This window comes from Tetrao urogallus, assembly GCF_951394365.1.
Source record: "Tetrao urogallus genome assembly, chromosome: 10".
Taxonomy (NCBI): domain Eukaryota; kingdom Metazoa; phylum Chordata; class Aves; order Galliformes; family Phasianidae; genus Tetrao; species Tetrao urogallus.
Window position 1 is genome coordinate 15,467,493 of NC_136823.1, and position 24,314 is coordinate 15,491,806.

The following is a 24,314-nucleotide window of genomic DNA, read 5'->3' on the forward strand; positions in this document are numbered from 1 at the left end:
ATACTTCTTTGATAAAGGGAAAAAATCCTTAGTGTCAGTTAAAAGAACGCAGTCAAGCATTCTGAAATGTTGTGTTAAAAGTTTGCCAAAATTTACATGACACATAATGAGCATTCATCGTATGAGCCCACAACAGGGGATCACTGCTGCCTTATTACATGTATTTCCCTTAGGTACACACGCAAAGTGCATCTTAACAAGAGAAAAACAACATTTCTTTTTGCAAGACCCTTCCCCTGAATGACAAAAGGAATTTCAATGGTTTAATCAGCTCCAAAATGTGCTGATAAGCAACAGTTCTTTATAGGAAGGGTCAAGAATGCCTAATTAACTTGGCATTGTATGTAGACCCTTCTCTTTAGTGAAGTGATTTAGTCAGTTACCATAACAGCTACCTGTAAGAAGGTAATACAAATCATCTTGTATTCACTGGAAAACCTTATAGGCTTTCGCTTAGACTTCTGTATTTCTCCATGATCCATGACTGCATCATATGGCAAACACACTTCACTACATGGAAAAAGCATTTACCAGGCAAAGTAGTTTTCAATTCTTTTGGTATTTTGTCAGTAACTTTAACACCCTTACTGCTGGTTTATAGCAGTATATCTTTTTGGCCAGATCTCCTTCAACAGTGAGATGTCAAACCCCCAAAAGAAAGTAGTGGGCTGGAATCCATTTTCAATGGCTTCAATCATATGGTGTTCAAGAAAAAAAAAAAAACTGCCAGTAAACCATATCAGTCCATGCTTTAAACAAAACTCGAGGGATTTTTTCCCTGATAAGACGACTAAATTTAAATAGAACTTGAATGAAGCAGTAGGCTCACGCTGGATGGGCAGTGCCAAACGACACATCTGAGCATGGTACAAATGCTCTACAGCACCATGGAACCCAGCAGTTGGTGATAAAGCAAGGCCATGAGGCATTCTGTGCAGTTCTTAGATACACACATAGCTAACGTGCCATGAGTGCATAGACAGACACAGCAGCTCTACATAGGTCAAATTCATTGGGCTGCAACAGGATTTTCAATTTTTTTGGCAAGCACACGATGATCCTTCAGCTCCTACCTAGGCAATCACCAGAAGCAGCCAGGAAAGAGCTCAACAGGTTGTCTCATCTGGAGAATGAGCACTCAAACAAAAGTACCTTCACTTCCTAGCACTGAGCTGAAGTGTATGTTAACATTACACGTGGACCCATGAGAATGTGATTCAGAGTTAAGAACATTACATGCATTAATGCCAGTACACCTGATTTAAGAATGTGACTATCACAAACAGGAAGCAGAAATCCCCATGCCAGCACAACTCTAACTACAGTACTGAGAGCTCACTCTTCTCATCACGTGGGTGCAGCCAGGATTTTGAGCTCTCCTAAAATCAGAATTCACTGGTACTACTGTGTTAGCTTTACCTTTCTTGCTTCTGGGATCAAAGGTGATACAGGGCATTAGCACTGGTACATCTATATGCCTTTCTGCAGTGAGGCTGGGTTCTCTGCACCATCCCAGCACAAACACATTGCTTCCAAGATCCAGTCTTGTATCAATTCACAAAGCCAACCCAGCTTGTTCTGAGCTTTTTCTGCCATTTATAGATACTTACACTGTTCTTGGTAGATCTATCTCGCTAGAATTTAAATGCATTCCTTTAAATGCAATTATTTTTGCTTTACTCTGCAGGAAAAAAACGTAGCATATGACAAGATGAACTAAACCACAGTCCATATCTGTGTTACTCTGTGAAAGAACTGGCTCACACAGTCTTGGAGCTTTGATTTATTGCTCACCAAAGCCAAGGATACCATTAGAAACTCTCCTGGTAAGGACTAGATTAGGAGGGGGAAGATGAAGATACATTTCAGAGTTGTTAAAAAAATAAAATAAATAAATAAATTTAAAAACTGAAGTCCCAGCAGTCTTGAAGCTCACCAGAAAAAAATTTGGAGGGATTTCACTTCAAAAAATTGCTAGAAACTCCATGAATTTTTACAGTAACATGTTTTGTCGCTGCTGTATTTTTAACCCATTGCACTGATTGTAACACGCTGTCAACAGCCTCATCAGTTATCCACTGCTAAAAAGTGGGCCCTAACATTCTGCAAGTGGTATTAATTGGTCGCAGTAGCACATAATGAGTTCAAACACTCCTACCTGTGTGTCCCCGGGGATGGTGGCTAGAGGCGGACAACAATTTACAGCAGACCATTAACACATAGACCAGAAAAAGCCAGTCAGATAGAAGCATTGATTTGGCACAGAATCTCATCCTGGAGGCAGAAAAGGAAGAAGATGAGTGAAAGAACAACGTGGGTAGGGAATAACATAAAAACCAGTGCTGGGAAGGAAACTCTGCGAAGATACTGAAGAATAACAAATAAGGCAGCACTGACAAAAATCACTTTCACAGTTTGGCTGAAATCAATTCATTTTTAAAGTATGCTTTACCAATAGAAGAAACGCGATGGCTGTCACACATCAGATTACCACACATATATTTATAACAACACCACACAACTGCAGTACGTCTTGTTTTTTGGTTAAGGTCCATCCACAAAACTTCAATATGCGTATTGATAACAGCCCTTGCCTCAAAATCATAGAAACACCACAGTACAATGTCATCTGTATTTAACACCCCTTCGGGTCTATTTGCTAAGGGCACCAACAGCAGGTAGGCACGTACAGAGTGGCTCTATCTCTCAAGTACATATTATCTGCTGGCTTTTCTGGACATCACTAGGCTTGCTAAGGGTTAAACAGTCATGAAACCATCACCTCAGCCAAATACACAAGGTCTCACTACTCTGTCAGTGTTAGAATCTATTTCAGAAAACAGTTGCTTAACAGAAGGCAGATGTTGTTAGTCTTATTTATAGGAGCGATAGAAACACAGCCACAAATCCCCAGTAATTTTGCTGCAAATATCTGCAATTAAATCCTTCAATAGCTTATGTTATGCCATTCATCATATAGAAAGTTAATCTGATCATTTTCTTAAACTCAATTATGATGATGTATTACTCATGCAACACATAAATGTGCATTATGCACTTGAACTCCTAGATGTAACATTTCCCACTTTCAGAAAATGCTGTAAGCAGGAATACATCAAATTAATTAAAGGCAAATCACAGATTTGCATAAACTGAACTAAATACTGCTTTCATAGCAGCGTTAGTCTATAGTTAATCAGCATGCTGGGATTTGGACAAGCCTATCACAAGCATTTTTATTTGCACCAAGAAGTCCTTTGAGAACTTTTCCCTGCAGATTCGAGTTCTGATTCCTCCAGGTACATTCTGAATATTTTTTTTACACCTATATATCTTTATAATACCTGAAACTGTTCAACTAATCAGATAACTCAAGTGCTGAACAGCCTGATAATTTGAAAATAAATACATAAAATTAAAACAATCCCATGCCTTAGCTTAGTCTATGGCAGGCAGGTTTTAAATCCAGTAACCATCTGCCAGTGAAAATAAAGCAGATCTCACATTTTCTCATTTGAAAACGCTTGCCCGATTTTCCTTCTCGCTCATCACAAGACAACGCTGTTCTCTCAACATGTATTAATGAGAACATTGATGAGGCCCAATTAATTCAGAAATGCACTTCTTCATATCAAAAGTTAAGAGGCCAGAAACCTGCTGCAAATATATTTTAGCAACAATCACTATTTGTACCTGCTGGTTTGGGATTCCTTTGTTTTTAATCAAGGAATTGTTCTACCCCTTCAGCTGTCCTTGTAGTCTTCAGCCCATCATTATATATATATATATTTAAAAGCTTCACATTTATTGTAAAATAACACAGAATCTTAAAGAAAAAAATAAATAAGCCATATTTTAAGGATTGATTTGGGAAAAATATGGATATTAAACTATGTTAAGAAGATGCTCTGTTTTGAAATCAATTTAAGAAGAAACAGATTCTTTATTAACAGTGTGTGAAACTCTTCTGCAAGCATGAATCAACCAACCAAGAGACAAAAACTCCAGTGCTCCTTATCAATCCTAGAAGTATCCTCTTACAGAGCATCCTAAGCTAATTCACAGCAGTTACTCTTCAGCTGATAACCATGGGCCTAATTCAACTGCACCCAGCTGAACCACAGGAGGCCAGCGCAGCTAACGGGGCTGAGTGAGAGTGAAGGCACAAGTGTTGTTATTGCTGTTGATCTTCATCTGGGTAAACTGCACAGCAGGTATTAAAATCAATCTACCGTTTCAGAGTTCAGTCCCCAGATTTTCCCCAGATAATGACAGTAATGCCACCTTATTGAGGAAAGAGCTGAATTTAACCATTTAACCATTGTTTTCTGTCTCCTCTTATGACAACAGTAACACGTGGCTTGTACCCTGTGCACCAGTACCTTTGAATAGGAAGCCAGGATTTACTCATCTTGCTCATCAACTCTCTGCTGCCCTAAACCCAAACACAGAAATTTGACCCAGGTATCAGTGGACATCCCAGGTCTGGTGTCACTCTGTAGTAATGTAATGAAGATAGGGACCTTCCTTCAGGTTTCCTGAGGTGTTACTAAAAGCAGGATTTAACCCTAGAAAGTAAATACTATAGACAGAAATTCTGAGTGTGTCATTTCTGGTGTGATTTGAAAATTGGGACAGATATTTGGCCTCAAATCATGCACTGGCTGCTCAACAGCTCCTTTTTCAGAATGTAAGTGGATCCAGGTGTTCCCACCATTCCCATTAGAGGAGCGAGCCCAGGCTCAGTGGAAATGTGAGCTGACATCATTTCAAAGCTTTCCCATGTTATGAAAGTCTGACTGCATTGAAACCAGGACCCTGATGTTAGATAGGTAATGGGAAACAAGGCTCAATTAGCATAACAGAGTAAACTTTGTCTTGAGTAAGTTCATTTGAGTTCAGAAAGAAGTGAATCACTAAAAAACATCCATACAGTTATATCCAAGCTGAGAGGCTGCTAAAACCATTCAGTGTCACTAAAACGATACAACACTTGCAGACTTCAGGTAGACAGGATACAAGTCTTCAGCCCACTAATATAGAGGAATACAGGGTGATCTTTAACAAGACAAGGGATGGATGAAATTTGGCAGACAGATGCAACAAGGGGTGCTGGGCCCTTCAGCGTCAGCGGGCTGCCACTCTCAGAAATGTCAAGCCTTAGCTCTCTCGGATTCAACTGCATAGTGTTGCTAACCACAACAGCAAATCTTCAGTGTCATTTGAAAGCTAAAAAGCACTCTTACCTTGGGGACTTTGCAAGAATTTTGTTCCAGTCAAACACAATTATTTCAGTGTGTTTTTCATAGTTATTCCAGATTCCCATTTGCGGCTGCAGATAAGCCTTTCTGCATTTCAGAACGTTCTCTTCACTTTGGGGACCTACAAAGAAAGCCATATTACACTGCAATTAACAACTAGAATGATGCTGTGAAATAGATCTTTGTTATCAAAATCGTTGCTTCACAGTGCCATCTACAGTACAACCCGATGCCAAAGGCAGCAAACGCTGCTCTTCTCACTTGTTTAAAAGAACACAGGGAGAACTGTGTGGAGACAGCTGTGAAATACCACTACATTAACTACATTTAGGCTGGATGTGGCTCTGGGCAGCCTGGTCTGGTGGTTGGCGACCCTGCACATAGCAGGGGGGATGAAACTAGATGATCATGATGGTCCTTTTCAACCCAGGCCATTCTATGTTTCTATGATTAACAAAAGGCAGAGTTTGCTCCACTGAAAATTATACATACAAGGCATGCTGCTTACTGTGGGCTGACAACCAAGTGTCCTCTCTCCACACAAATGCCATGGGAGCTGTTAGATTGTGGAAAGACACTGCCACGGTGCAAACAGATTTCCACACGATTGCTCGAAACCTCCAACAAATTGGATAAGAGGTTATTAAACGTGGAGTGAAATCCTTCACCATATTCATAAAGGTTTGGCCAAGGCCCCTGGAGTCCAGCCCCATCAGGAGCAGAGAGGGTCCATAGGGCTGCATCCATAGGATCACGTCTGTGTGATCAATGTTTTACTGCACCCACTGATGCTTTTGGTTCTACTTGCACCATATTCAGGCCAAGCCCACCTGCACCCAGAAGCTACATTTCCAAGTCATTATATGAAGACAGTTTTCTAGCACTAGTGACACGCATTCCACTGAATAACGAGCTCAAACACTCCAATTCATAGGCAGCCAAGTCTCTTTGCTTTTATTGTTTATATTCGTTCTCTCACTTCTATCCCTGGGCTCAACTTGACCTTCTGTTATTGGAAACAAGACACAATGTAATTTGTGAGAGTAATAATAATGTGGTCTCCCCTGACGGAGTGATCACAATAAACTTTTCCCATGTTCTCCCACCACTCCTTTCATTTCAGTAGTCCTTTGATCAATTGGAAACCCACTTTTTAAGAAACACAAAATTACATTAACACACACTGGGGGCAGAAAAGTCAGTAAGCAGACATCTTCCAGGAGCTTAGGACAGGAATGGCCCTGGCTCAACACACTCAGTTTCTTCCTGCTCAGAACACAATGAGAAAACAGCAAACACTGGAATTAAAGCGGTACCAAGCCAACAATCCATAATTAACCACATTTTACTCCGTCTCAATCCTCACATGTGGAGTTTCAGAGTGAGCCAAAGTCGCAGTGCAGCAATTCAAATCAAAACAAAACGTGGGCAAAAAGATGTCTTAAGGCAAGCATTATATCAAGCCTTTCTTGTTAGTAGTTCTTAAGCGCATAAAATATTAAAAAATAAAAAAAACAGTGTGCTTCCAAAGGCTTATTGAGAAGAAAAGCACGCAAGCAGGCTTTTCAATACAGTATTGAAAGACTGACGTGCGGCGTGGTACATTTTTACCCATTTCATAATAGAACAGATAAATATATCCTCACAGTGCTCTTGCAGGAATCAATACCTCCATACACCAAATTAGGTTTTGGCGCTTCTTTGCTCTGTAATTTTTATCAGAGAGAAGGAAGAAGAACTTGAGATGCACCTACAGGTAAATACTAACTTCAGTGTCACCAAAGACACATTAAACACTGGGTAGAGACAGGGAAGTACTGGTTATCCCAACTCATTCTAATTAGACGGATACAGCAAAAGAGGCGGATAATATTGCATATCCAGGGCATTCTGATGCCTTGCAGGCACTGTATATTTCTTTTGACAGAATAAGACAGCATTCTAAAGTAAGTACTCTTCCCACCAATATTTACATGTTGCAAAATGCCTCTTACAGCCACTTTCTGCAAAGGATGAATTACCAAACCTTTTTAAGCCATCTCTTATAATAAGCTATTCAATAATTTAGACAACCTCCATCCATTAAATATTCAGAAAGCCCTAATTCCTCCATTCTCTCTGACTCCTGAGAGGGGGGGGGGGGGGGGGAGAGGGCAGTCAGGCTCCCGAAGGCTCCCGAAGGCTCCCGAAGGCTTCCGAAGGCTCCCGAAGGCTCCCGGCGGCCGCCGCCTCTGCCGCGTGGCGCTGCTGCCCCCTGGCGGCGCCGCGCCGCCTCAACCGGCCCCATGCGGCGGAGCTGTCGTCGGCCCTTCCGAGCTCTCCTTTGTGCGGGAATGAGCTGTCCAGGCAAATTAAGTGTTATCATTAATCATGCTAACACGCTGCTGTCACAGAACTCCTCCGTTCACCTTCCCCTCTGGGAGCCAGGCTGCTGTGTGGGCAGCTGCCAGGCTGAGCGTTGCTCCCAACCCTCGAGGTCCTTCGAGAACCCCCAGAAGTGCTTATAAGGCAATAATGCTTCAAATCACAGCCACGGGTTTGATCTGAAGCCTTCAAGTTGCAGTAAATTCAGCACGGCAAAGTTATTCCAGCAGTTCATTAACCTCCCTTTAAACACTGCGCCTTATTTCTAATCAGCGTTTGTCCAGCTCTGCTTCCAGGCATCCGATCTCATTAGGCTGTTTCTCCTTCTCCTCTGCTATCACACGCAGCACTTGCAGCCTGCAGCTCAGCCCTTGCTGAGCAACTTCACGTGTTCATTCGATGCAGGAAGCCTCTCCTTGAGAGGTTTTGCAATATTAAACCCATCACCTCGCTCTTCTCTCTATTGCTGCTGACTTCTCAGCGTCAGGTTTTTTGAAGTGAACACCAGAAGGTAAAATAACTAGAGATGATCTTTATTAATACCACAACGAGAGGTAACCAACTTTCCAGACTGTACTCAGTGTTCTCTCATGATAGATCCTGTGCATCTTCCAAGTGGGTTCATCACAGTTCTGCCCATTCCCATTAACACCTACATCTATTAAGAAGGCTTTATGCAAACAGAAAGAGCACAAAACTGTGCACAGAGTAACATGAGACTGTTCTCCTCCATTGCAAGAAAGCAAAATTTTTACTGTGATCAGTTTCCAAGTCCTTTACTCACAGACTAAGCATCAACTTTTCTGCTGTAGTTCCCTCCCTGCAGGTACCACTGAGAAATGTCTGATCACACCAATTACTGAACTGCTGTTATATCCACATAGGATGAGGCATTGGTCCCAATAACAGTCGGCCTATCCGCACTAATACAAATATCCTGTGTGCCATTTGTCTAGGGGCACATGTGTCTGTCTTCATCAGCATTTGGAGCTCTCTCCAGGGTGTATCTGTCATTACTGCCCTGTTAGAGATCAGAACAAACCGTCCATCCATTGTGGACCTGTTAATAGGATGAGCTGGGAGGGCTGCAGAGGGTGAGAGTATGAATCCTCTGTTGGAAAGCCTTCTTTAGCTGGACAAAAGGCCTCAAAGTTTAACCCGGTGGAGCTCAGGTCACACAGAAGCAGGAACAGAGGTATGTAGAACAGGAAAACAAATTCAAGGTGAGAACAAACTGAAGTTGAAAACTAGAGGAGTGCCAGAAGCTTTCAAATTCACATAATGCAAGGAGGATCTTGAAATCAGAGCAGTTGCTGCCTTTGCTTAGGCAAAACAAGTCAGGTATCAACTCAGAACCTGACACAGTGCGAACTGCAGGGCACAGCTTAGGTCCACTCCAGGCAGGACAGCACTCATGTCTTCAAATACTCCAGCACCTGCGATTCCCAGCACTCTCAGTTTTAGAGAGCATTTACATGGCCAGGAGAACTAGCAGCTGAGTTATGCTGACACAAGTAGCTGATCACTCGCAGTCCAGAAATACGAGAAAAAATATGAGAAGATCATCTAAATGAAATAGAATCTAATTTAGTACTTGAAATGTTAGGAAAAGATGTTAGAGCCTGCTCTCTCAACTCAAACTGAGCCAACATCTTTCCTTCAAGAAAAAATTCTACTAAGACCAATAGGATTACAGCTGTAATCCTGAAAATTATAGCTGTAAAGTGAAGACAGAATGTACGCTTTTCTCCATATAGCATTATTTATTATTCATAATCATCCTACAAAGAATCCTTCTGCCAAAGTAAATGCACAGAGAGGTAAGTAATGCTATCAAGGTTTCATTTTAAAGGTTTCACAAACAGGCTTCTCAACTTGGACAGCAAACACAGGATATTTCCTCGTTCCAGCCTAGCGTTTCAACTCTTTCAACTACATTTATCAGAGAGAATTTTTCGCTGTGATTATCCAGGTTCTTTCAGGCCCTCACTGTAACCTGTGAAACATCTCAAAGTCTTCCCCCCTCCTGGCGTATGGCCTAGTTAAGAAATGGGCAGAATTGCAGGCACTGTGTTCCAGGAAGCACAGGATCTGCCTCAGCCCTGTTCAAAGAGGAGGCAGTGTCCAGCTCCACTCCCAACTGACCTCCCCACAAGCAAAGCAGTGCTGTTGCAAAGCAGGCAGCATGCCAAGAGATATGGAGAAATGCATATCTGAAATAAATCTCTTCAGCAGAATGTTTCAGACAGAGCAAATATGCATTTCCCCTACTATAAGCTTTTTGCACCAGGTAGCAAAGTGGTCATTGGTTGCACAGAATATTTCAAGCAATTAAGACCCCTGTTTTCCATACCCTGGGTTGACGTAGGAATTTGATTCATTTCCATAGAAGTAAAAGATAACTGACCCGTAGCTATAGAGTAGCTCTCTTGCCTTTCTTCCCACTCACTAGGGACACAGGTGGGCTGGTAGGTGTTTGCACAGAGATCACTTGAACAGGGGAATGAATGGTGAGGGAAACAGGTCCCATACCTGTTTGTGCCTCTGCATAAGGCAGTGGTCCCAGGGCTGTGCTGGCTTCTGCCCCACTGTGCAGCCAGGCCTGGACTCACATGCAAGAAGCAAACGATCCCCAACTGCAGGTCTTCATACCTCAGAATCCTGAGCACAGACAGCCATCCAGCATACATCTCTCATAAGTGGAGGAAAGTAGCAGCAGAAAGAATCTGGAAACACCTCCTAGGTGAACTGGAGTTTTTACACAAAGACATGGTCAACATCTAGCTATCACTATGCTTTTCAGGTGGTTCTATGGGATTTATGCAGACAGATCTAGTTCTTTCTGATCCTTCTGTATTAGAACACTATATTCTCTCATTCTCTAAAACATTCCACTCACAGTAAGTAGTCACATCACATCTGCTCATTCTTTCCCCTCAGTCCCCATCAGGCCATGACTGCGACAGGGTCTGTCCATTTCTGCATCACCAGTGTCATCTGATCTCTGTTTTCATTTTGCTTCATGAAACACTCCAAGAGGAAAGCACAGAATAGTTAGATTCACTCTTAGAACACAAACATGCTTTATGAGCAATGGATGCGCTATGGCCGATGAAGAATCCCAACTGCCTGGGTATATGGGATAATTGTCCCACTTGGGACTCATTAGCTAATTGTTAAAAGATTCTAATGAAAAGCATCTCATAAATACAGCACTAAATTTCCAAAAGTGTAATTATGGACTGAATGCACACTTTTAGCACCTGTGTTATCAACTACACAAGCCAAGAGCAAAATATGTTGTGCTGTGCTATTTCTGTTCTTGCTCTCAGCCACATTGCAGTGCATAGGATAACTACTAGCAAATTGAAATTTTAATATTCCTATTTTTGTACAAAAAATAGCACAGTTAGCTTGAGATTCCAGCATACAACATTTCTTGTGGCAATGCTGAAGAACTAAATTTGCATGGGAGGGAAAAGGTGCAGACCACAGAACTATGAGTAAATTTTTGATCTCTTATTGTCATTTGACTTTGAACCAACTGGACAATCTTTTTATTTAGAGTTAGAAAACATTGTTTGCTTATCCAACTTTGGTCCTCAAATTATTCTAAAAAAATTACCCAGTCTCAAAGTTGTACAGCTCAGCAGCACCACACTGGATAAAAGTTCTGACCACCATGAAATGCATCCCCCAAGTACACAGCTCTATCTGAGCTGGGGGTACCTTAACTTGCATTCCCACCAGCGACTGCACCGTCTTGAGTCCTGAATTCTGACTTTTGCTCAGCCTCATATGCTGGAGAAGTATCTGCTTTTTTTGGAGCTAATTGGAACATGACCATCACTGTATAGACACAGCACAGGTTAAGTTCAGGTCTTATTGAGTTTGAGAGACTTGAATGAGGCTTTACATCCTTTATGTCGTGCTCTGCAAGTACCATAAGCCTCGTAAGATTTTCTGCATGCCCTGGTGCAAGAGAGTTTCAAAACTCCTGTTATTTACATTCTGCTTCCTGCCCTCCAGAAGTGATTTCCTTTGTTCCCTCCTCTTCCAGCCCTATCCTTCACATCTTCACTGTCTCTCCTCAGCCCCTTTCTTGTTTACATAGCAGCTCTTCCCGCCTCCCCTGGGAAACCCACCTGCTCTGCAGCAGTGCATGAGAGCATCAGGGGAATGGTTGGCAGGCAGAAAGAAACCCCAACTGGAGGTCATGCATTGATCAATAGTGAAAAGTGGCCTTTTTGCTTAGAGGAGGTTAATCATCTGCTAGCTGCTGTTTGCATCCTTTCACAAGCACAGGGAAGCCAGACAGACCTCTTACCGCTGCTGAGGCAGGACAGCAGCAGCACCAAGCTGATACTGTTTGTCAGGAGCAGTAAGAGGTGTTAGCATGGTATTTACCTCTGGAGCACCTGAAGTGTCAGAAGGGAGACAGAAGCAGAGCCCTCGTTCTGGCACCTGCCAAAGCTAAAGGAGCAGCATGTGAATGTGTTTCCACACAGGAGGCTCAGCCCAGTTGTGCTGACTGGAGTAAGAGCATGGCTAGGCTCTGAATAACAGCACGTCCTCTTCAAGAGCAGAGCTAGAAATTTCCTTCTTTATTTGCTTAAGAAAAAAAAAAAAAGGCATTTTCACAAACCTTGTTCTTTCTGTTCCCAATCTGGGTTTTGCTTTTGTGTGGCCCCTTGGCTCACTTCATGACCACACAGCCGTCTGCATGAGTGATGGGAGGAGCTGGGAGGAGGCTAAGTGGCATAATTTTGATTGTGCTTTGAAATGCTCAGGGATGGAAATGAAGTATGAGATCCGCTCACTTTCCCATGATTACGATTGCCTTAAAAAGTGTGAGATCTCTAGAAAGTAATAAATTGTTGATCATTTGTTTGGTTTCATGGCAGACAACAATCAGCTTTTAATCAGCTTTTCATCACCTCTGGAGAGCTATTAACTCTCTTAAAAATAATTACAAAGTAGAAAAGAAAAATTTCCTCTAATTATTTTCATCCAGGAACTCGAGACTTCATGAATAAAATCAAGATCTACAGGGAAAGAAAAAAAGAAAGAAAAAAAAACAAGCTGAACTTGGTGGCACATTTAGTTCACTTATTTAACATGAGATCCTGTTTGCCAGAAAGCTGGGGCAGCAAAACACGAACAGAATGATAGTTATGTTTTTCACCAAACCTGCTTCAGCCCGTTGCCCAAAGCTTTATCTCAGCCTGTGCTGAGCTCTGACTGACTCATACACCTCGTCACAGCCAGCAGTGCCCTGCCTTCCTCCTCTCCAATCTCTTTGAGGTTTTTCTCCACCTTTTGACTCCCAGAGCACTGTCCTTTTGCCACAGCCTCCAGATTTACTATCAGATTGGCAGCTGTTTTCCCTTGCTTCCCCCAGATACAATTTGTCTGAGGTCACGCTCACAATGGCAGAGCTAAATAAAATAACCACCATTTCTGTTCCTGTGTGTTGTGCTTTCTGAGCACGTTATAGGTACTCACATCTGAATAAGAACCAGTATTTCCAGCCGCCTTGGATGGACAGTTAATTTGGTTGATGGTTTGGTTTGTTTTTCGGTTGTGGTTTAAGGAAAGAGATTGCAGGAACCTTTCATTTCTCTGATTTCTGACACAATCCCGTTTTTCAGATCCCCACAATACATATTTTTGCATTTTCTGGTAAATTAAATGTGAATATCGTCCTAGAGGCAACAATCCTCACACTTAGCTACAATAAAGAGAGCAGCCTCCAAATTTCGATCCTATTAGCAACAGGTAGGAAACATCTCAGCAGATGTCATCTTTCTGTGGCTTCAGATAGGCAATATTAAGTAAACAGAGCCCCACCATCCCAGGCACAACTTTTCAGTAGTTGGCCCTACCAATAATCCCATGAAAATAGGACAAGGGAGAATGGTTTTAAACAAAAGATGGAGGAGGTTTAGGCTAGATATTAAGAGGAAGTTTTTCACACAAAGGCTGGTGAGGCACTGGAACAGGCTGCCCAAGGAGGTTGTGGATGCCCCATCCCTGGAGGCATTCAAGGCCAGGCTGGATGTGGCTCTGGGCAGCCTGGGCTGCTGGTTGGTGACCCTGCACATAGCAGTGGGTTGAAACCAGATGAGCACTGTGGTCCTTTTCAACCCAGGCCATTCTATGATTCTATGAAAATAAACCCTCAGCATGCCCCTCCATCCTATTGCCATTTGTAGCTCAAATGCAGCTGTCCTTCCAGAAAACAAGATTATGAGAACTTCACTGGATTCTGAGTCAAGTTTTCAACAGATATTTCCCTTTTGGGATGATGACAACCTCCTACACTTTCCTAAACTGCAGTTAAGTAGCAAGCAGCCCTTTGTAGGAAGACTGGGAGACAGACAGGCTTGATTGTTTCATACCATGAAATGTGTCCTCAGACTCAAGAAAAGATGCCCTTTTTGCAAGTAGGCACAAGTCAAATATATTTCTCAGACCCAGTCAATGCTAACGGAACAAAAATGTAATGGACTGTGAAAAACAGATCAGACTGGATTATGGATTTTAAGGGACAACTAACTAGAGTGTGTGAGGGGCTGAGCTAATTAAATACTTCCCCATCAGGACCACAGCTGCATTTTATTTAATTTTTCAATTTCCCATTGGAGATGAATTGTGATTCACTTTAAAAAGAGATTCTTCTTGTAAATCGATCAGTGTTAGACCCATTTGACCTACCAGTGTCTCTTTAAAGATTGATGAACTGAAACACAAAAGTGAAATTCTCTCACTTTAACCGTTCCCATCTGAATTTCCTTCACCGTGAGATACATTTTTAAAGAGCCCTATGGAGAGGTTACGTCATTGATTCAAATCCAAATGTTCAGGTTATTGCACAAAGCACTTTCATAGCCTGGCAATAAGCAAAACAGCCACACAGAACAAGAGACAATCACAGGACTATTGCACTTGAAATCTTGCTGTCAGTAGAAATGCTCTACATCTCAGGGACAACAGCAAGAATTTCTTAGGCCTTTTAACTTTAACAGTGGTAAATAACACAATGGAAAACAAAAAGCTAAAATGGAATTGGAGAAAAAAATCCAAACGTGATACATAAAATCAAATATTAGATCTTCCTGCAAACAACCACCTTCACAATCAGCAGAAGAGCCTGTAGGTAACCAAACCTCTGCTCACCAGAGGCTGCCACTGCATCAGAAAGAAAGGCAGAGTTTCGCACTGTTTGGGGTAAATCCCTCTCATTTTCCTGCAGCCATCTGCTGCCTGTTTGGTCTGACTGTTTTTAAACCATCTCCACCCTCACCTCACACTCAAAGAGAATGGTCAGAATTCCCTTCTCTGCTCACAGCTGCTGACTGATAAGTACCTAAAGGATGTTTTAGAAAGAGCCCCATAGAGACAGCTGTTCATATGTAAGATGGAAATGAGCGATATTTCTGCTCCTGAAATATTCTTCTTTATTTATGTTACCACCCTCTTGGTCCTTTTCCTAATGTTGATGGCTTTAAGCAAATAGGAGAAGTACTCGGGTAATGATCTACTCAGCTTCCTTCAAACTGTTTAATTCTGAGGAGGTGTTTGTGAGTATGAGGTGTTTTATAGCATCTTTCTGGCAGAAAGATACCATAACTTACTTGGTGCACAGACAGTACTGCTTAAAACAGAATAAATGGCCATTTGGGGTGTGGTTCATCATTTTAGTTTATTTTTGTACTCAAGCCAAGGACAGCTGATCTTATCTTTTTTAATTTGACTCAGTTGAACAGGACTTCCTCATTATTTTTCTGCTTGCAGTACCACTATCCAGCTTATTACATGAGAATAGCAGTATCACATGAATAATCTACTGCCTTTTGAACCTGAGGGTCTCAACACCTGATCTTGGAGAGTATGAAAATTTCCTAATTTAATACTGGAATATTCCTATCATAGTCAGTCTAACGGGAAAGAGCTTCTGAAGCTCACTGTTTTCCATTCTGAAGTATTTAGGGTCAAAATACTTCTGCACAGCAGATGACAGTGCAGAGATGCGTAAGTGTGGAGGTCAAGAGCAGGCTGCCTATACAATGGAAAGCCAAGATCTGTGTGCTGTTTGTCAGCATTTAGGCTAGAAGTGTGAGTGTTGCACCATGGAGATAGCAGATTGAAGGCTAGCATGACTGCTATTGCTCTGCTTGGGTCTGTGTTAAGTTAGCAGAGCTGTTAAGCTCCAGAGCAACAGCCTAAGCACAGCTGTAGGTCACTGGGAACCTCCTGAAGCTCTCCCCAACCTTTAGGATTTGTGACACAAGTGTAGAGCCACAGCCATACCCTGCTGGTGTCTTGTGCAGCACTGAACAAAAAATTGTCAGGATGAAAGAACTAATCCCACTGTTGCTCCCCTGGCACTGAAAAACCAGTAGCAGTGTCTCTGCTGTGACTGGGTTACCTTCAGCTGGATTTGCACAAGTAGCAGGATTTTTTTTTTCCCTAACATCTCTAAGTAAGATCTGCTGAGCACCATGTAATAACAATGAAGACAGACCAGACTTGACAGGTTTGCAATTAATTTTCCTTGGCTCTTATTTACATCTTTGGTCCTGGCAGCCTTCCTCTTCTGAATGAAAAACACTGGCTCCAATCGTAGCTCCTAATGTAACAAAATCCATAATGTGGCAGGTGTTTGCTACTCATTTCATTGACACAAGTATTATCTTTAATCAAAAGCCAAAGCAAGACAAAATGAATAAAACAAGACAAACCCACGCAAAGCCTGAAGCAGCAGTCTATGCTCAACTTTTCACAGTTTGTCAGGGAGCTGCTGAGTAACAATCTCAGGGTAAAATTTGTCTGTCTGGGGCAAAATCACGCTCTGTACTGTCAAATCATCCCATGGAAGCTCAACAGAGTCGTCCTAACAGAGTTGTCAGCTCCTGTCCTATGTGCCAATACCACACCGAGGGAGTTTACAAAGGCATTGCCCAATCGACTGCATGGTATACCCACAGCGTAGCCCCTCTCTTTGGCATCACCCAGCTGAGATTCCTCAAAGAAGGCAGCCACAGGAGAAAGCAAAATCTGACATCTTTGTGAACTAACTATTGCTTTACCCTTGGAAGCTAACAGTTGTCTAGAAACAATAAGAATAACCAAACTTCAGAACAACTGTTGGACAACGCAATTGCAACAGAAAGTCAGTGACCCAAGGACCTGAAGCAGCAGCTCAGCCATGCTTGTCAAATGGTGTATTTGTAGCTGCACTGAAATTTGAGAAAATATATTCTGGGAAAAAAAAAACCACCAAAACAACAGGATCTTCAAGCTTGAAAACCAGCATGACTCGGGAGTCACTTAGAATTTAAGCATGACAATTGTGGAAGCTTTATTCCAGGCACAGTGCTATGCACATAAATATTCCGCTGGGGAATCCACCAGTGGAACTCGTGAGAGAAAAAAAAAAAAAGAAAAAAGTTTGTGACAGAGCAGCCTTTCCAGTAGAAGGCCATTTATCTCCTCCTTTAATGAGATCAGCTACCATGCTGTCAGAGGGCAGCTCCTTCTACCTCCTCCTCCCCCGGGAGCAGTGGCCAGAAGAGCAGCCGGCCATCCTGGCATGCACACTGAGCCCTCCTCCTGCACAGCACAGCCAGGTGCCCCTTTGCAGTTAGCTGGTCTCTGCCCTGACAGGAGGTGCACGATATTAAAAGCAATGTGGGCTGAAAGACAGAGGCCCTGAGACATCCCTTTTCAATTATGTGTAATTTGTAAAGCCAGTCCAAAAAAAAAAAAAAAAAAAAAAAAAAACCAGCAAGATTTAAGCCTGGGATTTTACCAGCTATGATATGCATAGCACAGGTGATCAAAGAGAAGAATTTGCCAGTCACTGGAAAAAGCAACCTGGCTCCCACCACGTAAAGGCTGTAAATATTACTATTGATCAGAATGGAACTATTTTCATCCAGCTGCATTGCACTGGACATTAAGCATCTGAAGAATGAAGGCCTGTGTAAGCGAAAGCTAGGACAGACAGTCCCAGAGATTTAACATTCTCAATACACGAGCAATTTGCAAAAGAATAATTCACCGAAAACACTATGAAACCACATTAAAAATTAAAGAATGATATCAGAAGTTGATGTTATGTAACATTCCAGGTTATGTCACGGTATATTGACATATACAACAAATTAGAACAGCTAATTCATCTTACCACCTTCCACTGATAATTTTGTAATTAAGTCACTTATCTTTATCTGCATATTTAAGAATTCGGATCTTTCATTATTCATCTCTTAAAGAAAATCAATGTCGCCCTGATTTTGCCACAGCTCAAACAAGCGAGCGGTATTAGTTAAGATAAGACAGCTTAATAGGAAAATAATTCATTAACTTTATTAACAAGCACTAAGAAAACGTTGCGAGGCAAATTTTCCTACTCCTAGAAGTCTGAATTATGAACCAAAACTTAAAGGTGTTCAATGTGATTAAAATACATATAATGGATCTTAAAACAAAACAAAACAACACGTAAACAGAAAAGGCAGATGGGAAAACTAATTGAGATAGAGTTCAACGAAACATTACAGACGCTTCATCCTCAGTACCGAGTCACGTTATAAAACCCTCCATCAAAAAGCATAACAGTCTGAAATGAATGGAGAGATGGAAGTTAACGTGCAGCACCGGTGAGAAGTCAGCGCCTTCCTGCCTCTCCACTGTGCAGTTCTAAATATTTGCACATCAAAACAGCCCCTGGTTTTACACTTGGGATCCACACGCTTTGTAAAAGGCACCATGGAATAAGTAAACTTTGAATCTGTGTTTCTTGAGGAAGCGGAGTTTTCTAGTCATCTTAAGTGTCCTTTTCTTCTCAGGGTGACCTTAACTTTCAGATTTGTAAAATGGTTTCCTCTTGTGCTCAATCCTACTGTGTAATAAATTTTAAAAATGACTATTTATCTTCTTTAATATATTAGTCATACGTAGCAGGAGAAACCTCTGTGGGATTTTTTGCTATTGAGTTTGCTCCAGCTTAAGTCAATGCTGATTTAGAAAAAATAACTTATGCTTAGCGACAAACAATCATGAATACATTTATTGGAATAGCATCTTTCCATTCCCCTCCAGCAGCGCGTTTGGTTTATCGTTTGCCATCCTATAGATCGGCGTATATTTACAGTGACCAAGGCAATTTCAAAGCAATGCTTTTATGTTGCCCATCTTATTACACTTCTGCAAACCTAGTCCACTGGCATTTCGAAAACAAATAGATCTGATCTGCTAAAGAAATGTAAATGAAATGCAAATCAGCCAGGCAGGTATAAGTTTTATTTATCTGAGAAAAGTGAGAATCGGTGCCATGTTGCAAAAGTTGTACTGAAGCAAGTCGAAATGTTTCTAGATGTCGCCTCACTAATCGTGACCTCAGCTGCCTGCACCATGTAATGACAATAATGAATAAACATGCTGTGCTTATGAAGAACTAGAACCTAACAAGCTGATCAATTGTTAATTCTATAAAGTGACTAAAACGTGTCTCTACTATCAATAAGTAAATCAGCTTCTATTTGTGGGGCTCATGCACCTTGCACATATCCTCCAGCTATTCTACCCTTCTCTATAATAATGTAATTATCAGTTTGGTCCTATTAAAATACAACCTGAATCAGATTTATTTTATTTTATTTTTGTTCTTGAGTGTGGAAAAATAGAAGGAGAAATTACCAGGCTATTTAAAGAGAGACACCGCATTCATCTGGAGGTTACGGATCTTCCATTCGCCTGCCAATTAGTAATGCACAATCCTTCATTTGAAAGCCAATTATTTTAAAATACTGTTCTTAAATGTTATGGATTGCTATCAGATAGCCATTGCAGAGAATGTGTCCCTTTTGTTATTAAAGCTCTCTTACTTTAAGCCTCATAATAAAGAGTTTAAACAAAAAACAACAATACCCATTAACTGTAATGTATTGTATTACTTCAGTACAAAAATAAAATAAAATAAAATCAGTCTGGCTTTATTCAAGCTGTAGCTTTCATATTAGATGAGGAAAAAGCAGAAGATAGATCATTTTTGTAGTCAGGATACAATTACTTATATTCCAAGTATGCTGATTACAAATAGCTACCACTCTCAACTACCCTTCCAAGCAAGGCTTAACAGCAATCATTTACACATTAGTGAAGCTTCTGTTCAAGAAGAACACAGAACACACACAAAAAATACACGAGTTTTGCTCAAAACACCCCATTTTCCTCTGATTTCTCCTGCCATCTGCAAAGAAACCGGGTGCATGCAGCTACCTTTGCATCCATGCAACAGCACGGCTTGGCTCAGCTGGGGCCGTGAGCAGGCAGCATGTGTTGGTGAGTGATGCACAACAGCACAGTAAGTAATTGTGTTTTATGCTGCTGCACCTCACTCAGAGCTATAACCAGTAATTAGTCTTAAAGGTTTAGAGATTATATGTTTATTATGTTGTTAAATTTAAGGATACGTCACCAAAACAAAAACAAAAACAAAAACAAACATTGGGAACATCTACAGGAAGGAAATGTTCTGGAGGGAAATGGTATTAAGTGTGTGGATAAGCTCAATACCAATTAATTTCTAACAGTTAACGAACCAAATGAGCCTATTCATTTCTCAGGTGGAATGTTTCACTGATTCTGCCAGAAATTGCCTTGCTTCACCTCACATCCATCCCTCTGTGTCAATTTGGTGTTGAAACAGAGGGACAATCCTTCTTACCTGATGTACTCATAAATTAAAAGAATCAGTGCAGCTTCCTAAAGGCAAATGTCCTAACAAAATTTTGGTCTCTTAATGGGCCCTAAGCAGAAACCAATCTCTAATTAAACAGAAGCTGAACAGATCATTTTAGCAGCACACAAAAAACGTGGGATAATTCAGTACTAAAATGATTATTTTACTTATCCCCCTCCATTCAGCTCGTTAAGCCTATAACAGGTAAACACTTCCATAGTTAAGCTGCTACTCCTGTAGCACATTTCAGCTAAACAAGCCACATCAAAAACTCTCTTCTGCTCTTACAGGTAATGGATATCAACGCAAGGGTTCAGAGATGCTGTTTGACTTCTGTAACAGGAATACACGCATACGACAAACTTTCTATATTCCATAGAATTGCTCATCCTTTTTCAGATTCAGTGGCCTATTTTATTTATTATTTATTGCTTTCTAACCGCTGTGCTTCACAGTCATTACATCACATTACAAATAGTGATGCAGCCAACACGAGCCCACCTGATAGTCAGGATCTTTTACAGCTACCTGTATTCATGCTGAGGCCATTCCAGTGAAATCAATGAAAATCCCATAGAGTGAGACAAAGCTGCCTATGTGGAAAGAGGAAAAGTTTGGCTTTCTAACAACAATGTCAGCTGATCAACATTAAGTTTAGCAGCTCGCTGCATCCCAGTGCTTCTTGAGGAAGAAGCGGTGCTGAGCCCCACCAAGGTTTCAGCAGCCTCTTCTCTGCTCAACTGCACGCTTGGCAAGGCAGAACCCAGGGAGCATCTCTGAATAATATGGGGGCTCAGCCAGCTCCCCCCAGAGCTGATAGAGATGGTATGCAGGTGGCAGTGGGAGCACATTGCCAGTCATCACCAAGATTTCCTTTGCACTCTCTACACGTGTTCTAGGAAAAGGGCATCTGGATGTCCCAAACACTGTCCTGGCACTGACATGACTGTGGCAACAGCCAGAAGAGCAGATAACAGTGAAGATGACTCCTCTTGCCTTCAGGCAATTATATCTGCTGGGCATTTGTCAGGAAACTGGAAGGAAGCAAGGAGTCAAAAGCACACAGGCTGCTGGAATGGCCAGCTTAGGGATCATCACCATCACTTTTTCCTTCTTGGGCTACTAATGAAGAAGGAGCCCCGAAGGTTAATTTAAGTGGAGCGTATTAACCCCAGGACTTGTGTCCAAAATCATGCTTCTGTTAAAGATCTCATCCACATCTGTTTTATAGTTTCAACAGAACAATAATTTCCATTTAGGAGTCTAACTTAATTTTATTGAGAAATTATAATATCAATGCATTATATTCATTTCGAAAGACATGCCTCTTCCTATCCCCAACATTATTAGCATGTTACAGTGGCTTAAATTAAAAAAGAAACATTTTATCACTCTCTGATATCAGCTCACTGCAATATAACATTTTTGAAACAGGAAAATATCACAGCTTGGCATCATAAATTCAGTGCTGCAACAAGATAAATCCTTCCTATTAATATAAACTGCTGTATTTTCACTATATCTCTTTATCTGCAATGCAATTCTATTTGCTGATCAGACCATCATAAACACACATAATTCTCATTGAATAATGGAAGCAGCAAAGAAAACCAAGCGTAACTGTGCTCTCTAGGCTAAAGCAGCCACAGCCTGGTCCTTCAAACAGATTCACTCACGCAGGGATGCTTCTGCTCACCAATGACAATATAAAATACCACAGCCTCCGTAACCGGAGTCTGGATGACACAGCAAATGACATCAAAGTACACTCACTCCTTAATTATACACATGCACAGAATGTACGCTGGAAGCTTTAATAACTCTCGGTCTATACAAATCCCAGATGCACCAGTGTAAGACTAGGGACCCTATCAACAAATCGTTTCCAAGTTTTTTAATTGAGCATCTGAAATGACTCAGGAAAAAGGAAACTTGTTTAATTTCGTTGAGAAGAAAAATCGCTACCCATCCAGTGCTGCCTACGACAACTGAGTTTTCTCCTCCTCAGAAATTTATACCAGGTGTGAATTTGGCACACAGCTTGGGAAACGCAAACACGTCGATGAAAAACCTGCATTATGCAGATGGGAACCTGAGATCTGCCCAAAGAACTTGTGTCAGCTGGTTTGCTCATGGCTGGGCACTACTCAAATGATTTTGGTTGAGGCAGCAGTTTCTTGCTGACTAGACAAATGCAACATTTTAAGAGCTAAAACATCAGTGTCCTGCTTTCTCCTATTACATGGTTAGTCACTCCCAGAATCAAAGTCAGGCTGGTGCCAGCTATACTGCATCCCTCAGCTCATCAGGATGTGATGCACAGCCAGGTGCTGAGAGTGGCAGCCTGGAGAACAGAAAGGAGCAGGAGCTCTGCGCTGAGGGCTGGGGACTAAGGCCCTTAACCAGAATATTGCTGTCATGTAACAGTGAGGCTGGAAGTGGTGCCACTTAATCCTCATGGCACTTGACTTGTTATTTTAAAGGAAGGAGGGGGAAAGCTTGTGCTGTTGCTGCACAGAGGGAAATATCCTCCAAGGAGAAAGGCCTGACCCCACCAGAGTTTTTATTCCATAGATGTTCCCTGTTAAGTGTAACTGAAATTGAAACACAACAGAAGGGCAATAAAAACAATGGGTCACCTTCAGAGTCACAGAGATACCTGATACTACTTTCCTTCATTTAAGCTTTACTCTGGCATAGTTCTACTGACTCTGAGGAAATCAGTCTTTCACCTCTCAGTCTTCCCAAAATAATCACTGGGGAAAAAAAAGAAGAAAAAAAAAAAAGAGAGGAAAAAAAAAAAAAAAAAAAAAAAAAAAGAAAAACTGGTGAAATCTACCATCCTTTGTTTCTCCATATAAGACTCTTTAGAATAGCAAAGGACCTGACTTCAGTGACACAACCCAATAGAAATCCCCATAGCTTGCAAGTATTCCGGATGCTTTGCCACTGCAAAGCAGCTCACGTTGCACTGCCTAACCTCAGGTGAAAGTGTGCTGTGATCTTCTGAACTACAGGGTTGGCACTGGCTTCAAAACAACTGCTTGCATGGTGGTTATCAAATTTTTAAAAGGGAAAAAGAGATGCTGAGAGAGTTATCCTGAGTAGACTTTGAGAGGGAGCAAGAAGTCCCAGGGCCATAAACTATAAGACTGAGACAAGGAAAATCCAATATATTGGATACATACATATCTTTGTTCTGAAAACTCTTCCAAAAACTGAGACAAAGCAATATCCTCGACACTTTCCTCAGAACACTGGAATGAAGCTTAGCACACAAAGGCGTCTTTGCTGCTCTTTATTCACATTGTTAGCGAGTTAAAGATTTGTCTTAGAGTGTTATTAAATATTGATGTTCCAAACAAAACAATTACTTGCACTCACAAATTCAAGTTTAGCTCTAGATTAAGGAATTGATGTTTCATTGGCCAACAGAGCTATGCAGTATTGGAAGAGCATATTAATTTGAAGATTTCACGAGAAGCCCTATTCTAGATGAACCTGAGTATTTTAGTGTTTACCTCTTCAAGATACTTTTCTTTCTACCACTTCAGCAGTGCTGGTCAAATTCTGCTCTTTCCATTCAAAGCCCAGTCCTTAATTGGTCATCTTGCTTGAGCAAGGGCAGCAGGTGTTGGCTTCAGATTGATTAAAGGTCAGCATGGGGAGATCAAGAGCTGCTCTGCACAAGTACTTCCAACTGGTTGTTAATTATGTAAGCCAGACCCATCATATCTGGGAGGCAATATCAGGGAATGCTTCCTTGTTAAGACGTACGACCCAGAGAATGCTGGGCTTAATCTCGTTCTTAGGAACAGATATAAATCTCAGTTTCCATGGAACTTCAGTCATATCCCAGAATTACCAGAACTGGGACAACCTTCTGTATCAGTTGGGTGAAAGTGCTATGGAATACATGGGCACGGACCAGACCATTT

At 41.5% G+C, this 24,314-nt stretch overlaps 1 protein-coding gene across 1 annotated transcript in view; it reads right to left on the reverse strand.

The window, feature by feature from the left end:
- TAFA4 (TAFA chemokine like family member 4) overlaps window positions 1-5,326 on the reverse strand; it is a gene marked incomplete at both ends in the record, with an annotated part of 47,451 nt that extends 42,125 nt beyond the window's left edge. The window contains 2 exons of the mRNA XM_079540302.1: window positions 2,159-2,274; window positions 5,247-5,326. Of these exons, the coding sequence (XP_079396428.1) occupies window positions 2,159-2,274; window positions 5,247-5,326 (196 nt within the window). The remainder of the gene's footprint in view (window positions 1-2,158; window positions 2,275-5,246) is intronic.
- Window positions 5,327-24,314: the final 18,988 nt, after the last annotated feature.